The sequence below is a fragment of the Salmo salar genome, chromosome ssa12, assembly GCF_905237065.1.
Source record: "Salmo salar chromosome ssa12, Ssal_v3.1, whole genome shotgun sequence".
Taxonomy (NCBI): domain Eukaryota; kingdom Metazoa; phylum Chordata; class Actinopteri; order Salmoniformes; family Salmonidae; genus Salmo; species Salmo salar.
The window spans coordinates 28,753,639-28,770,481 of record NC_059453.1 but is presented as its reverse complement, the minus strand read 5'-3'; the positions used below and the strand labels follow the sequence as shown (position 1 = coordinate 28,770,481).

General features: G+C 42.5%; 2 protein-coding genes across 2 annotated transcripts in view; one reads left to right on the top strand and one right to left on the bottom strand.

Moving 5' to 3' along the window:
* Window positions 1–747: 747 nt before the first annotated feature.
* LOC106564674 (TBC1 domain family member 24) lies at window positions 748–5,605 on the bottom strand. Its single transcript, XM_014130890.2, has 8 exons — window positions 5,061–5,605; window positions 4,425–4,800; window positions 3,580–4,236; window positions 3,110–3,265; window positions 2,274–2,337; window positions 2,080–2,178; window positions 1,548–1,869; window positions 748–1,211 (listed from the first exon to the last, which is right to left on the bottom strand). Exons 1-8 carry the CDS (start codon window positions 5,584–5,586, stop codon window positions 1,039–1,041), a joined length of 2,373 nt encoding a protein of 790 aa, XP_013986365.1. The 5' UTR covers window positions 5,587–5,605; the 3' UTR covers window positions 748–1,038.
* Window positions 5,606–6,937: 1,332 nt separating this feature from the next.
* Window positions 6,938–16,843, top strand: part of LOC106564676 (syntaxin-8) — a 42,813-nt gene continuing 32,907 nt past the window's right edge. The window contains exons 1-5 of the mRNA XM_014130891.2: window positions 6,938–7,071; window positions 7,656–7,755; window positions 9,414–9,508; window positions 9,852–9,962; window positions 14,922–15,052. Of these exons, the coding sequence (XP_013986366.1) occupies window positions 7,055–7,071; window positions 7,656–7,755; window positions 9,414–9,508; window positions 9,852–9,962; window positions 14,922–15,052 (454 nt within the window). The 5' untranslated portion in view covers window positions 6,938–7,054. The remainder of the gene's footprint in view (window positions 7,072–7,655; window positions 7,756–9,413; window positions 9,509–9,851; window positions 9,963–14,921; window positions 15,053–16,843) is intronic.

Sequence of the window (16,843 nt, the reverse complement as noted above, 5' to 3'; positions counted from 1 at the left end):
GAGCTCCAGAGTTCCTCTATGGAGATGGGAGAACATTCCAGAAGGACAACCATTGCTGCAGCACTCCACCATTCAGGCCTTTATGGTAGAGTGGCCAGCTGAAACCAGTAAAAGGCACATGAAAGCCTGCTTGGAGTTTGCCAAAAGCCACCTAAAGGACTCTCAGATCATGATAAACAAGATTCTCTGGCCTGGTGAAAGATTGAACTCTTTGGCCTAAATGCCAAGCGTCACCATCCCTACGGTGAAGCATGGTGATGGCAGTATCATGCTGTGGGGATTTTTTTAAGCGGCAGAGACTGGGAGACTAGTCAGAGAGATCCTTGAAGATAATCTGCTCCAGAACGATCAGGACCTCAGACTGGGGTGAAGGTTCACTTTCCAACAGGACAACAACCCTAAGCACACAGCCAAGACAACGCAGGAGTGGCTTCGGGACAAGTCTCTGAATGTCCTTGAGTGGCCCAGGCGGAGCCTGGACTTGAACCCGATCGAACATCTCTGGAGAGATCTAGAAAGAGTTGTGCATCTCGACACTCCCCATCCAACCTGACAGAGCTTGAGAGGATCTGCAGTGAAGAATGGGAGAAACTCCCCAAATACATGTGTGCCAAGCTTGTAGCTTCATACCCAAGAAGACTCAAGGCTGTAATCGCTGCCAAAGGTGCTTCAACAAAGTACTGAGTAAAGGGTGTGAATACTTTTGTAAATGTGATATTTCAGTTTTTTATTTTGAATAAATTTGCAAAAATGTCTAAAACCCCGTTATTGCTTTGTCATTATGTGTGTAGATTGATGAGGAGAAAAAAATATTTTATCAATTTTAGAATAAGGCTGTAACGTAACAAAATATGGAAAAAGTCAAGTGGTGTGAATACTTTCCGAATGCACTGTGAAAACCCTGTTTAGTTTAGCCTATGGGTCATTGTCATCAACACACATAACGAATAAAATACAGTCTAATCAAATGGACAACGGAATTAGGAGAAACCAGTTCATATAAGAGGGGGAAACATATATCAGCCTCCTCTTTTAATGTCAGTAAGAGAAGTAGTGTGAGAACGAGATGGAGTTCTGAATTCCCCACACTTCCAGTGACCGGATCTTAAAGTGTCTCTTGCAGAGAGGGGCGCTCTCGAAGGTGTCACATCGCTCCGTGTAGCCCCCCTCCAGATCAGCCTGTAGGCAGAGAGCGTGACCCCCATCGCCACCTGGCGAGACAAACACATCACCCTCACTGTAAAAGATGTCAGCATTGAATTTACAGTAATAACAGCAGCCCACTTCTAGCTGCTGCACTTCTCAGTAATGTTGACATGAACACAAAGAGTACAAAGGGTGGATACAAAGAATATGCCATGTGAGAAACCCTAAGCTGTTTCCCTACCACCATCGTCAAAGTCGCTGCAAAAACTCTTGTACGTGGCAAGAATGCTCCTTAGACAATCAGGCCTATCCGGGTTTCAGAAAGTTATTGAGCACTCCTTGTGACACTCTACCGACAACTCTGAACAGCAAACACTTTAGCCTACATATGAGCAGCTTACCAATGAATAGCCTTTCGTGGTCTCCGGCGATGAACATGGAGGCCCCTTGTTCCTTGGCCCTCTTGGGTGAGGGGGAGAGAGGTCCGGGGGAGGAGGTGGTAAAGGGAATGGTCAGGTAGCTGGGGTCCTGGAGGGTCCCGGATGGACAGGTCAGGTTAGTGTGGTTGGTAGTAGAGGTGGTGGAGAGTGGGGTAGAGGAGGAGTCCTCTTCACCAGAGGAAGTGTATACACAGACCCGAGCAGCTCGAAGGTCTGGAGAAGGTTGTCTCTTGGCCGTAATGTGAACCACAGCCCGTTGGTAGCGCTCCATGCCTGGACGAAGCTGAAAGAACAACGAATTAAGAACAATGAACAATTAAGTTCCTGCATTGACTGATTGACATGGGAAAGGAATGGAGCCTGTATTCTACTACGGCACGATCAGTGAAGATTTCGACCACTATTTTTTACGCTAACACAATTGATCAAAATCAAAGGAAAAAACATTTGCAAAATCAGCTATTTCAGATCTGTAGATTGTAATTTCTCTCACCGTGAAAACAAAGCTCTCCCCAGTCCCAAAATACGCAGGTTCTTCTGAATCATACTTTTTCCGCTGAATCAAATCTGTCGACAGGAAGGCACCACAGACCTGTGGAGTGACACAGGGGTAAGAAGTCTGCATAGAATCTAGTTGAGTGTCAAAAAATAGACACAAAAAAAGGTTTTCTGCTACTGTAAACTCACTTCTTCATCCACAGTTTTCAGAAGCAAGATTGCTGGCTCATGCCCCTCAACACGGGAATAAAATCTTTAAATGAGAAAAAAAATGACTTTAAGCACTCACAGTGAACAATAGCAATGAAACTTGTAATGTTTTTAGACAACGGTTATTCAACAATCCTAGCCCCTTGGAATGTCTTTGTGGGGGTGAAAGTTCAAAGTTCACTGGATGGGTCACGTCGTGGTCAGGGTCAGACCTTTAATTGGGGTCATCACATCCTGTCACGACCACCCTGTGTATGGCTAGAACCAATTAAAAAGCATGTCTGCTTAGGCAGGTACGTGTCAGCGCAGTGACAAGGGAAAGTCTGAGAATCCCAATCAAACTCTTTGAAGGACATCAGAGTCAACATGCATAGAGATTCCTCATAGTGGAGAAAAATAACTGTTGGTGTCTCAATGTTTGGACGAGCTCTAGGACGAGACAACAGCCAGTAATTGTGACATAGGTATTCAGAGCATTTCTAAAAGGATTTGCAAGTGCTGATGAATATTATCTACCACATTTTCTCCTGTCAGACCAACAGAATACTTCTAGAGACATGAATAACTGTTGTTAACCGATGTCACAGGAACTGTTCCCGCCAACGAACTGGAGAACATTTGGTCATGCACCTTATTGCAAAAATGTTACTGATACTAACAATACAGCCTTTCATTATTATGAAACTGAACCCTAAGGTGAGTTTATTCAGCTCTGGGCTGTTGTATTTACTGTGGACAGTTCTGGGCTGCTGAATGTATATGTCTTCACTACTTGACCCACTACTAATGTAAAATAGTGAATAAAAGTCACTTACGAGGCCAGGCTTCGGCCATGTTCGTTGGTGCTGAACAGCCTTTTGGGATTGAAGAGGGCAAAGCGTTCAGGGATCCAGGCCCAGACAATCCTCATCTCTGTCCCTGTGACAACGCTGGAGCTGAAGCTGTCAAAATCCACTACCTGGCACGACTGCCTTTATGGAGGAACAGAAACAGTTTGAGAATGTAAATATTTGTTTTGAAGCGTATCTTCAGATTACAGATAAATATAAAGGAACTCAGAAAGTAAAGATTTGTAAACTGTTTATAGTTCAAAAGGATACAGTATCTAGGTATAGTTTGGTAGAACAACTGTAGCATCTCTATAACAAAGTGAGTTGGAAGTAATCTGTCATAATCGTCCTATGAGGAATAGGGCTTGTTTTCCGTTAACAGAGAGTGGACCAATTAGATGTTAATCAAGAGTAGAAACATTTTGTCGAAGAACTCCCTTGACCAACAGCCTCACCGCTTCTGGTGGATACTGATGCCTTTCTGCATGAGTGAGTCCTTGTTAGCGTTGAACAGTAGGTTGAGCTCCCTCCGCGTGGCCAGCTGGATAATGAAGGCCCTCTCCAGCAGCTTCTCCACCGTACAGTGACGCGCCACATTCTCCACAAAGCTCTTCATGTCTCGCCTGAAGTCCTCCACGTAGGCTACACGAGACGAAACCGAGACCTTGTACAAGCTGAGAAGAGCCAGAGCCACCCTGTAGAGAACCTTGTAACCCTCCAGAAGATAGACATCCAGGACCCTGATAGCGTATGTGAAGGGGAGGTCGGCAAAGATCCACATGATCCAATCAGAGTAGAACTCAAAGAGGTTCTGGTGGGAGCTGGCGATTAGCTTGCGGATGCCGCGGCAGTACCTGTTGGCCAAGTCGCCAAAGGTCATGCAGGAGGCCCGGTAGGTGAGGAATGTCTGGTCGATGTAGCGCTTGTTGGGGTCATTGTAGGCGATAAGGCGGCAGATGCTGTGGAAGCACTCGGCTTCGTCTTCGCTGAAATGCAGGAGGAGAGCCACCAAGGCTGGGAGGATTGGGCAGAAGTTGATGTCCGGGAAGTGCTTGCCGATGCAGAGAAGGACCTTTTTGACAGAATTGAGACCAGCTTCGTTGAGGCAGTACCTGGGGGTGGGAAGAATAACAAAGATACTTGTTATGTTATCATGTTATGAACAGAACATAATGTACATGCAATATTGGAAAAAGCATGATCAACTTCAGATTCTCCTATCAAAGTTTAATGACTAAAATAATTTGATCATGATTTTATAATCTGAACCATTCTTCTCTGATAGCTTCATAGCCAGTACCTAGGGATCACGCCATCATCCATGTACTCAGGGAACGGGTGTGTGCTCATCTTCTGCTCCCCGAAGAGCTTCTTGGCCACATCCTGGTAACGATCTCGATCCGGTTTGATGGACCTGCAGTTGATACCATGAATTATATGATAATAGGCCTTGGCCCTTAGTGTATGGGGCATGGCCCAGAACCCTGATCGACCCATGGTCTTCAGCTCCTGGTGGTCCGACTTCAGAATCCTTTGGTAGCGCTCTGAAGATTCAGGGTCGATCTTCTCCCAGTCCACAAACTGGCCATACTTCATGCCAGAACAGGAGCTGATCTCCCAGTTCTCTGATTCAGAGATGGTCATCATGGGGACACCCTTCAGACTGCCTCTTCTGCCTGTTGGAGAGAGGAAGGAAGAAAACTAGCTACTAACATCATAATTAATAAATGTATTATTTAATAAGTTAATTGTTATAGATCTGTGTCCATCCACAGTAACATTCTTGTTTTGTATTAAGTACACTGTGTTTGTGCATATTCTGCATTTCTCCCCTCTGTTCTTCATATAACACTAGGAATATGACAAAATAGAAAAAAACATAAATTGTCAAATAAACATAAATCGGACACTTTTAAACATACTGTAATTTGCATACCATTGAGATCTCTGCATGGCAAGTGTTTGTTGGTGTTGGACTTGGATCTCTTGGAGTTGAGCCGAGCCATGATCCCCTGATTCCCATCCGCACTATTCTCCGTCTTCCTGTCCCCACTCTTCTCCAGGGAGTTGGATCTCGGCCTCATGGCGTTGGACCTGGTAAAGTTCCCTTCTCTGTGGAGCTCAGACGTCTCGTAACTATAGAAAGACCTGGAGCGTGGCCTGACAAAGTTCTCATCTGTTGCCGTCTCTATGCCATACTTTTTGGCATCCTCTGGGCTGTAGTAGGAATGGGACCTGGGTCTTCTGTGTCTGGCTGCTGAGCTCAATTCCTGGTCCTGGTCAGTGGTTGTTTCCATAGGAGACGGGTCTAAACTTATAGTCCCACAAGTGGAGAACTTGGGCGTTCTTGAAACATGGATCATGCTGTCTGGTACAGGATTCTCCTCTGCAAATGTCAAGTTCTCCTCTATATCAATGACAAGACAGTCTCCAGTGCTGGTATACTTCCCAATGTTTTCCATGTGCCCTGTGGATGTAGGTTTTATACACAGTTGTCAGTTGGTCAGGTGACCGGCACAGAAAGTGATATGGGTTTGTTTACAGTGTTTTTGTGTATTATTTTTATTATCCAATTACTGTGGCGAAAAGGAATGCCTCCTTTCTTCAACTTCCAACACCAGCGGACAGCAACAAATGAACTAGGGTAATGAAATCAAAACATCAATAAAGTGGAAGATTATTATTGTTTCATTTCAAAATAGGCTACTGTGTAAAGGACAGTCTCCATTGCCATATATGGAAGTGAATGCCTATGCTATTATGTTGATACACATTTAGATGTTTCAAAATATGTATGACTATACAGAAATGAGTGTTCTCACAAAGCATGTATCCTACTTTTAACCAGTTTTTCTTCCTGGGTTTATCTGATATTGTATCTGGTATCTGAGTTTGCCTGGGTTTATCTTTTATTGTTAATTTGCATGTTTATGGCAGCATTTAACAAAAAACATGGAAGATTATTTAACTTTCTAAGTCTTTTTAGAGGGGTTGGGTTAAATGCGGAAGACACATTTCAGTTGAATGCATTTTCCTTTCCCTTCCCTTTTCCTGGAGGAACATAGCTCTATGAAACTGTTTTATAGGAAAACATGGGCGTGCCAAATGAGCGCCTCTATTCCTAGAATTAGCAAAGGTTATCATTTCACACAACAGATATTGTTTTGATAAAAACACACATTGTTTTGCTATGAAACAAAGAAACCTCTGTAAATAGATCAATTTAAATGTGGGCTTACATGTTGTTGAGGAAAAACAAACTCTTATCCTATCTTGATGATTGAAGGATCCGTAGCCTACAGTATGTTTATACTAGTAGTGGTCATAATCCTCACATAATGTTACAATAAGGACTTCCATATCACTAGACAAACATTTGTCAACATGAGGCAGTGTTGACATTTTTTTCAAAAACAACAAAACATGAGCAGTGGTTATGTCGACCTTTTATGACCTTAACTCCACCAAAACAAAAGTAATTACATTGCTGGCTGTCACCAAGGCCACACAGCCACAGCTCTATAAATAAATAGAAACAAATGAAGTCATAATATTTATTATAAATTATTTGGATATTGTCTTATTTATTTATTTTAAGAGGGTAGATACACATCAACACAGTGACAGACTAGATGGAAGATTTGTAAACTGTGAATGAACATTTGGTTTGCAGGCTACAGTGGGTCTGGTGTGGGACTTGGGGACAGCAGCAGCTCTGTCAGAGAGGAACATCACAATTTATTTGATTTGGATTCATTTGATCAGCTTCTTCTCAACGCAACATCGAGGTTACAGTAAACGATTCACGACTGAACATTTGTTACTCACAGGACACCATCCTGACATCACACCTAAACAGGAAGTGCTCCCTACTTATCACACAATTTATGGAGTAAATAGCGACAAATTCATTAATTATAACTCGTTAACATGTCTCAAGATCCTTGGTAAGCAGCTTTTAAGGTGGCCATTATGATTATATTTAAGATAGCATTGAATGAAATATAGAAATACGTCTTCAAACCTATATATTTGTGTTATTAGCTGGATTGTTAACGGTGGTAACAGTAACTCGCGTCCCTTTAACCGGCTATTTCTAAAATAAATAACTAAATACGACTTGACTCGATAAGTCTGTATGTTATATTATTATTCCCATTGATAGTTCACACGAAATGAATTGCAATGCAATTTCGCTGATAACAATATACTGTACGCAGGGTTGTGACTTAAGTAGCTAACGAGCTAGCTAGCTAGCTAGCTAATTTATCTAACGTTAATACTAGTAGCTATGATGAGGAACAAATTGTCTCCAGTGACGAATGACAGTTAATCTAAACTCGAGACAAAGTTGGTCACACTCAATCAGCACAAATACATGTGTCTACAATTGTTGTGTTTGTTGTTATTATTATACCTTGAAGATTTGCAGCATCGTGTTTTGAACTGGCTTTATTATAGTGGTTCATACACTAATTATTTTAACTATAGTACTACTCACGATAATTGTATACCAACTTGGTTTTTGTAGGTTACAGAATTATGATGCCACTTGCCGTCTTGTTCAAGAAATTGCAGAGAATATTCATGAAAGAAACAGACAACAGAGGACAGGAGGGAATCCTGCAAAGGTAACTATGATGACAACCTGCTTAACTACACATTTGTTTCCTCAAAAGTATATAGCAGTGCCTTCAGAAAGTATTCATACCGCTTGACTTATTCCACATTTTGTTGTGTTACAGCCTGAATTCAAAATATGTTGAATATTGTTTTCCCTCACCCATCTACTGTACACACAATACCTCATAATGTCAGTCAAAACATGTTTCTATAAAATACAGAAATATCTAATTCACATACGTTTTTAAACCCGTGATTCAATACTTTGTAGAAGCACCTTTTGCAGTCTTTTTGGTTAAGTCTCTAAGAGCTTTGCACACCTGGATTGTACAATATTTGCCCATTATTCTTTTTAAATTCTTCATGCTCTGTCAAGTTGATTGTTGATGATTGCTAGACAGACATTTTTAAGTCTTGCCATAGATTTTCAAGCCGATTTATCTCAAAACTAACTAGCCCAAACCAGGAACTTTCAATGTTGTCTTGGTAAGCAACTCCAGTGTATATTTGTACTTGTGTTTTCGGTTATTGTCCTGCTGAAAGGTGAATTAATCTCCCAATGTCTGGTGGAAAGCAAACTGAACCAGGTTTTCTTCTAGGATTTTGCCTGTGATTATAGCTGCATTCTGTTTCTTTTTATCCTTTAGTCCTTGCCGATGACAAGCATACCCATAACATGATGCAGCCACCACCATTCTAGAAAATATGAAGAGTGGTACTCTGTGATGTGTTGTGCTGGGTTTTCCCCAAACCTAATGCTTTCTATTCAGGACAAAACGTGAATTTATTTGCTCTATTACTTAAGTGCCTTGTTGCAAACAGGATGCCTGTTTGGGAATATTTTTATTCTGTAAAGGCTTCCTTTTTTTCACTCTGTAATTTATGTCAGTATTGTGGAGTAACTACAATGTTGATGCATCCTCAGTTTTCTCATATCACAACCGTATTAAACTCCGTAACTGTTTTAAAATCACTATTGGCCTCATGGTGAAAATCCCTGAATGGTTTCCTTCCTCTCTGGCAACTGAGTTAGGAAGGACACCATTATCTTTGTAGTGACTGGGTGTATTAATACACCATCCAAGGCCTAATTAACCACTTCACCACACTCTAAGGGACATTCAGCATCTGCTTTTTAAAATGTTACTATCTACCAATCAGTGCCCTTCTTTGCGAGGCATTGAAAAACCTCCCTGGTCGTTGTGGTTGAATCTGTGCTTCAAATTCACTACTCGATTGAGAGACCTTCCAGATAATTGTATGTGTGGGGTAGTTATAAAAAAAGCATGTTAACCACTATTATTTAACACTGAAATAGTACATGCAACTTATTCTGTGATTTGTTAAGCACATTTTTACTCCTGAACTTATTTAGGCTTGCCATAACAAAGGGGTTGAATACTTGTTGACTCAAGACATTTCAGCTTTTTATTTTGTATTCATCTCTAACATTTTCTACAAACAAAATTCAAATTTGACATTATGGGGTATTGTGTGTAGATCAGTGACACAAAACCTAAATTTAATCCATTTTAAATTCAGGCTGTAACACAACAACATATTGAAAAGTAAATGTGTGTGAATTCTTTCTGAAGGCACTGTAGCTACTGTATTTTACAATTTCTGTTTAGGAATTGATTGTAAAAGTGTTTATTTGTCTGTCCAGATCAACATGACACTGCGAGCGTCGCTGCAGAAGCTGAAACAGAACATCAACCAGCTCAGAGAGAGTTTGCTCCGAGTCTCATCCTCCCGGCGCATGTATCCTTCCTTCCTTTCACAACATGATCACTGGTCCTCCTGGTCATGTGACTGATGACACGCAGCACAGTGCACCAAACCGGTTTGGTTTCAGATTCATGACACTGCAGCGTAGTTGTATGTGAAGGTCCTGTATGTACAGGTCCTGTAGAGGGCAGTGCTTTGTAAGAAATTGCATCAATCCTTCACTCTCTGCAATGAACAGCTGTGATTTGCATTGTCTGTTACTTTATAGATGAATGATAGTAAACTAATAGTCCAACTCCTTGTTAATCATGTTGTGGGGTCTAAATTGTGTATTTTTTTTACCATAATCTCGACCTTAACACAACCGCCCCTCCAGAATGCAGTCAGAAGCCGATCGGAGACAGAACCTTGTTGACGACCTGGTCACCAGGGACAAGCAGCTAAATGCCACATTCAAGGGTGACGTTACACAGCCAGAGCCCTCGAGGTATTTCACCCTCTTACAGCTCATTATGTATAAGTCACACACACACACACACACACACACACACACACACACACACACACACACACACACACACACACACACACACACAACTCATTAAGTCTCCTTTTAGCATATGCCACTCATTGTAAGTGAATGTAAATGGACCAGAATCTGAACATCAGTCATAGGCAATTGGTGATGCACCAAAGCCCATCCTGCCAGCGGAGAACTATCTCTTTCTATCTGCTAGTGCTGCCAATTAATCTGAGTCTTGACTTTGTCTCAGTCCAGATGTGTCTATAGGGTCTAACAGATCCACGGTTTCTTTTGAGGATAAGTCACCGGTCGCTAACTTTGTGTGCAAAGAAAGTCTTTGGACTTCCGTACGATCTTTTGTCTGAGCCCATTCGACGCCATTGGAAGTCTAGTCTGCCATATTGGGGCTGGCGCAGGGCAGTTGACTTCTAAATCGCTCAGTTTCTCATTCATCAAGAGGCTTTGCTTGTCTTGCGCTGGTGATCACACGCTTGGCACTGCCCGAAACTGGTACACTGAGGCTCAGTGAAAAAATGAAAGGGATCGGATGTGCAACCCAAGCTTTTCGAGTTTATAGTTCATCACTCTCCGCTGAGCTCATATCCTCATCCTGTCATCCTCATCTGCCAGTGGACCAATCAAAGCACTGGATGCCACCGGCTATATCCTGTATTCTCATATTATTCTTAATTGTAGTGACAGCTCTGTACAGGAGCTTAGGAAAACACTTCGGAAAACGGTCGTTACTTAGCATCGGGCTTGACCTGCTCCATCCCAGGTGACATATATTTGGACAGCCAGGAGGTGAAATGAATGACGCTCACTCAGTGGTAACGGCATGGACTTCCGCTGTCAGGTTTTGAGTATGTTTTGTATGTGAAATTAAATGAGGGTCAAACCCCATTCATTTGACAGGATTGGGTTCTTTTAATAACACACAGGCTACAGGGATAATACTGAGGTTTTCAATTTACCTTCAAGGAATAGTGGAATGGCCGTGTGTGATAAAACTCAGGATCAGTCATCGATTGATAAAATTAGCAGACTTTCGAAACGTTAACTATTTTCTTATTAGTCTGATCTGAGATTGCTCCGTTTATTCATGTTTTACGGACTTTCTTGCTTGGATTAATCCACTTAGGGGCTGAAAGCAGGGAGGGAAGGGAACACTTGCTTTTATCTTTTTATAGATCCCACAGCCAATTACGAACATTGGTGGCCCATAACTAAATCAAATGGCAACTAATGAATTACACAGTTGATCTTACTCTTGTGATCTTACCGTTTCAAGTTTCCCCGGGAAAATATACAGTCCAGTCAAAAGTTTGGACACACCTACTCATTCCAGGGTTTTTCTTTATTTTTACTATTTTCTACATTGTAGAATAATAGTGAAGACATCAAAACTATGAAGTAACACATATGGAATCATGTAGTAACCCAAAAAGTGTTAAACAAATAAAAATATATTTGATTTTTTATCTTCTTCAAAGTAGCCACCCTTTGCCTTGATGACAGCTTGGCACACTCTTGACATTCTCTCAACCAGCTTCACCTGGAATGCTTTTCTTTCCTTAATGCTTTTGAGCCAATCAGTTGTGTTATGACAAGGTAGGGGTGGTATACAAAAGATAGCCCTATTTGGTAAAAGACCAAGTCCAAATGGCAAGAACAGCTCAAATAAGCAAAAAGAAAAGAAAGTCCGTCATTTACTTTAAGACATGAAGGTCAGTCAATCCAGAAAATTTCAAGAACTTTTAAAGTTTTCAAAGTGCAGTCGCAAAAACCATCAAGTGCTATGATGAAACTGTCTCTCATGAGGACCGCCACAGGAAAGAAAGACCGTTATCTCTCAGTTATCTCTGCTGCAGAGGACAAGTTCATTAGTTACCAGCCTCAGAAATTGCAGCCCAAATAAATGCTTCACAGAGTTCAAGTAACAGTCACATCTCTTTATCAACTGTTCACAGGAGACTGCGTGAGTCAGGCCTTCATGGTCGAATTGCTGCAAGAAACCAATATTAAAGGACACCAGTAAAAAGAAGAAACTGGCTTGGGCCAAGAAATACAAGCAATCGACATTAGACCGGTGGAAATCTGTCCTTTGGTCTGATGAGTCCAAATTTGAGATTTTTGGTTCCAACTGCCCTGTCTTTGTGAGACGCAGAGTAGGTGAATGGAGGATCTCTGTATGTGTGGTTCCCACCGTGAAGCATGGAGGAGGTGGTGTGGTGGTGTGGGGATGCTTTGCTGGTGACACTTAACCAGCATGTCTACCACAACATTCTGCAGTGATACGCCATCCCATCTGGTTTGCGCTTAGTGGGACAATCATTTGTTTTTCAACAGGACAACGACCCAACACACCTCCAGGCTGTGTAAGGGCTATTTGACCAAGGAGGAGCGTGATGGAGTGCTGCATCAGATGACCTGGCCTCCACAATCACCCGACCTCAACCCAATTTGAGATGGTTTGGGATGAGTTGGACTGCAGAGTGAAGGAAAAGGAACCAACAAGTGCTCAGCATATGTGGGAACTCCTTCAAGACTCTTGGAAAAGCATTCCAGGTGAAGCTGGTTGAGAGGATGCCAAGAGTGTGCAAAGCTGTCATAAAGGCAAATGGTGGCTACTTTGAAGAATTTCAAATTAAAATATGTTTTGATTTGTAACACTTTTTTGGTTACTACATGATTCCGTATGTATTATTTCATAGTTTTGATGTCTTCACTATTATTCTACAATGTAGAAAATAGTACAAATAAAGACAAACTCTGGAATGAGTAGGTGTGTCCAAACTTTTGACTGGTACTATATTTTGATGTACAGTGTATTCTGTACTTTGATACTGATGTGGGGTGGGTGGATGATTTGAGAGGGGGTGGGGAAGGGTGGGTAGTGAGTAGGTAGACCTGGCACTCAGTGTGTGGGTGGGTATTAGCCTCGCTTGGATAACCTAAGCTGTTCCATTTTTTTCGAGGAGAGGGGTTGGTCCGGGATCAGGGGGCTTATTTTATTTGTGAAACAATACATTAGAGAGAGATTAGCCTCTAATCAAGCAAAGAAGAGATGTGGCGCCTCAATTTTGAAGGCTCACTGCACCCCTGACCCTCTTTGGAATACCCCCAAGCCCCTTACCACCCCTTTTCCCATTATCAATCTCTCCTTATTTTAAGTTGTTTTAACCTTTATTTAACTAGGCAAGTCAGTTAAGAACAAACTCTTATTTACAATGACGGCCTACCAAAAGGCCTCCTGAAGAGGACGGGCCTGGGATTTCAAAAAAAAAATAATATTCAAAAAATGTTTAAAAAAAACAAAATATATATATATATGACAAAACACACATCTCGACAAGAGAGACACCACAACACTACATAGAGACTTTATATTTGATCACTCCTGCAACAAGTCGAAATGAGTTCAATCGGCCTTGTCCAAGTTACAGCCTCAGAGGCCTGTCTGTCTGTCGGGTCCTCGGCGGCGGTGTAGTGTGATGCGGGCTGCCCAGAGATGTCTGAGTATGTTGGCGGGCCCCAGTGGGCGGTTAATTGGATAAGCTTTAATCTTCACACGGCGGGAGGAAGTGGAGATCCGCCACGCGGTAGGATAGTTACCAAACCTGTCAGAAAGATTAGCTTAGCGCTGGCTGCCGACCTCCTTGTCTCGCCCCGGCCGCCGCTGCTAAGTTGGGCCAAGGAGTAAAGAGAGGGAGATGGGGTGCTTCAAACTACACACTCGCCCTCGGAAAGAGGAAGGAAGGAGGTGGCGCCATGCTTGACACACATCACAACCAACTTTGAGTTCAAATTTAGTACAACCTGTCCTGTCCAATACCAGCGTAAGGAGAGGAACTTAATAACGTCAACAAGTATACCTATTTGAGGTTTCTGATCACACCATTACTTTACCTGGTGACATTGTGGTTTGTTATGATCCTGGAATCACATCTACAATGACATATTTTTCATTCTTTTCAACATAGTGTACCACAAGGATTTGATGAGCTGTATGATATTGTAGTAAATGGGCTTTGTTAAGGGAAGTGGAGGAGATTTTAAGTGTCTACTTCTGACAGCCAATGGCTACAATCCTAATTTCCCTGACAGCCAATGGCTGTCCCCCAAGGTCCCCTGACAGCCAATGCCAGTCCTCCAGTCAGTCCAGTTAGCGCTGTCTGAGGTGATTTGCTGGGTCTGACCAGTAGGTGACACTGTCTTGACGGACGGGATTGATCTATCTGTACTAACAGAGACCTTGACACTTCACCGCAATACAACCTCGGGGTCTGAGGCAGCCTCAGACAGCTTTTTCCCATTAACAGAAAAATAGCTCAAAACCACACAACAGTGTTAAGCGCTACACAACACAACAAGAGCACTCTGGTGTGCCTGTGTGTGTGTGTGTGTGTGTGTGTGTGTGTGTGTGTGTGTGTGTGTGTGTGTGTGTGTGTGCGTGTGCGTGTGTGTGCGTGCGTGCGTGCGTGTGTGTGTCAGTCAGAGTGAAACACAACTGGAAACTTGAGGGCCTGTGGCTGTGTATGATTAGCATGCCGTGTTTACATGTCGAACAAGCCAGTCCTAGTTTTTTTTAAAGCAACAAAACATATCTGCTTCCTTGTTCAGAACATAAAAAATCAAACAAGAAAATAAATAAGCCTTGTCTCATCTGAAGGGTTCTGAAGGGAAGGACATGTTGTTACACAAGTCAACATCAGATGAGTAACACTGAGTAACACTGAGTAACACTGCTTGCTACAGAGGTTGCACACTTCTCCATTGTGCCGTGTTTGTTTGCGAAGCCGAGGGTTGACGATGCGTGTCGGTAGTTCGGACGTGTGTCCCGGTCAGGTGATTGACAGGTACAGGGAGTGCGTTCGCTACACCCTTGGCATGCTGATCATGTTGTTATGTGACATTTCCCAGGTCGACCCTGATGGCGGGGGCGGGGGGAGAAGGAGGGGCCGCGGCCAACCCCTGGCTGGTCAACGAGCCAGAGGAGACCAGGGGCCTGGGCTTCTCCGCGATCAAACAGCAGCAGCAGCGCATCGTCGAAGGTAAGGTTACACAAAGTTCAGATAGAAGTGTATGGTGTGGAACTGTCAGTTAGACTAGGGGGGGTGTTGTCAGCTCTATTCATTGTATATCTATCTGCAACGGTCAGAACGTTTCACGTCACTGACTCTGAATACACCCCTGATCAGATCTAGGATCAGCTTGTACCTTCAGAGGCCTAACTTTACCCATGCAAAACTGACCTGTGATCAGTGCCTCTAGTAGGAAACACAGAGGTGGCGGTCCTCCTCGAGGCTACACCTTGATAACTATATCCACAATATCACAGGATGAGGTGAACACAGTAACTCACATTCAACAGATTCGATTTCCAGCCTCTCCCAGTTCCTAAATCGTTCCCACATGCACTGTAACTGCAACATCCAGGCTGATCCTAGTACAGTTCACCTGACTCCACATGAGTCTCCTCTGTTATGTCTCCATTACGGTTCTGGCTGCGATCTGGCTATTTTCAGTTTGTCAGTATTGTGGGGATACAGTGAAACCGCATCAAGGTTTTGAGCCCCCATTGGGAGTTCCGGATGTAAGTTTAGGGCCTATAGTGAGCAACCAAATCTGTGGTCTCACAGATTCCTGTGGTGGTGTCTGTGTCAAATACAGAGACAAGGGGCCTTCTCCTCTCCTCACCAATTCCCTGAACCCCATGAAGCACATACAATAACCTGGACAAACTCAGTGTAACACTACTCCTCTGTAAAATTGTGATAGAGAATGATAGCTTCCCACAAGTTATGTATCCGTCTCTTTCACAAAGTCACTGTTCAGCTGCCCCTCTCTCCTTTTTCACCCAGTACAGTTAGAACAGTTAGAATAACAGAAGTCAGGCTGAGGTGTGTGTGTGTGTGTGTGTGTGTGTGTGTGTGTGTGTGTGTGTGTGTGTGTGTGTGTGTGTGCGTTTTAAGTGCTGAGTGAGTCACCTGTGGCACGCTGCCCCCTGGTGTTGCTCCCCAATGCTGAACCCCAATTCACCAAATGGTTGCCCTGTGAAATCACAGTGCACAAAATTGCTCCCTCTCTAACAATGGGTCATTAAATAAGAATTTGGGCATGTCTTTCTAGTTTTACCACCTCACCGCTGCTACATTTTTGTGTGGATGCGTGATGTGCTCTAGATTATTTGTATGTGAGTTGAATGGGGTTTTCCTAATTGTGGGTTGTTTATTGATGAACTGTATAATGCAGGAATCATGAACTAGATTCACCTATGGGCCATTTTCTTTCTTCTTAGGGGGACGGAACGCAATTGCAAATCATTTGTAGACTGCAAAATGACAGCAAGAAGACAAAACAGATATATTTCACTAAAACATAATATTTTCAAACATTGCTTACATTTGTATATGGTCACATATCTCTCTCTATAATGTGTGTGAATACTTTGGAACAGATTTCCAAAATGAAAATCCCTTAGAGCTGATTTGGTGGTGTTTTTACAGTCTTATAAATACAAATATATACAGTGCCTTTAGAAAGTATTCACACCCCTTGACTTTTTCCACATTTTGACGTGTTACATGGCGGGATTAAAATGGTTTTAAGTGTCATTTTTTTGTCAATGATCTACACAAAATACTCTGTCAAAGTGGAAAAAGATTCTAACATTTGCAAAAGAAATATGAAAAATAAAACATGAATGTATCTTGATTACATAAGTATTCATCAATACATGTTACAATCACCTTTGGCAGCAATTACAGCTGTGAGTATTTCTGGGTAAGCCTTTCACACCTGGATTGTAAAATAATGGCACATTATTCTTTTTAAAATTGTTC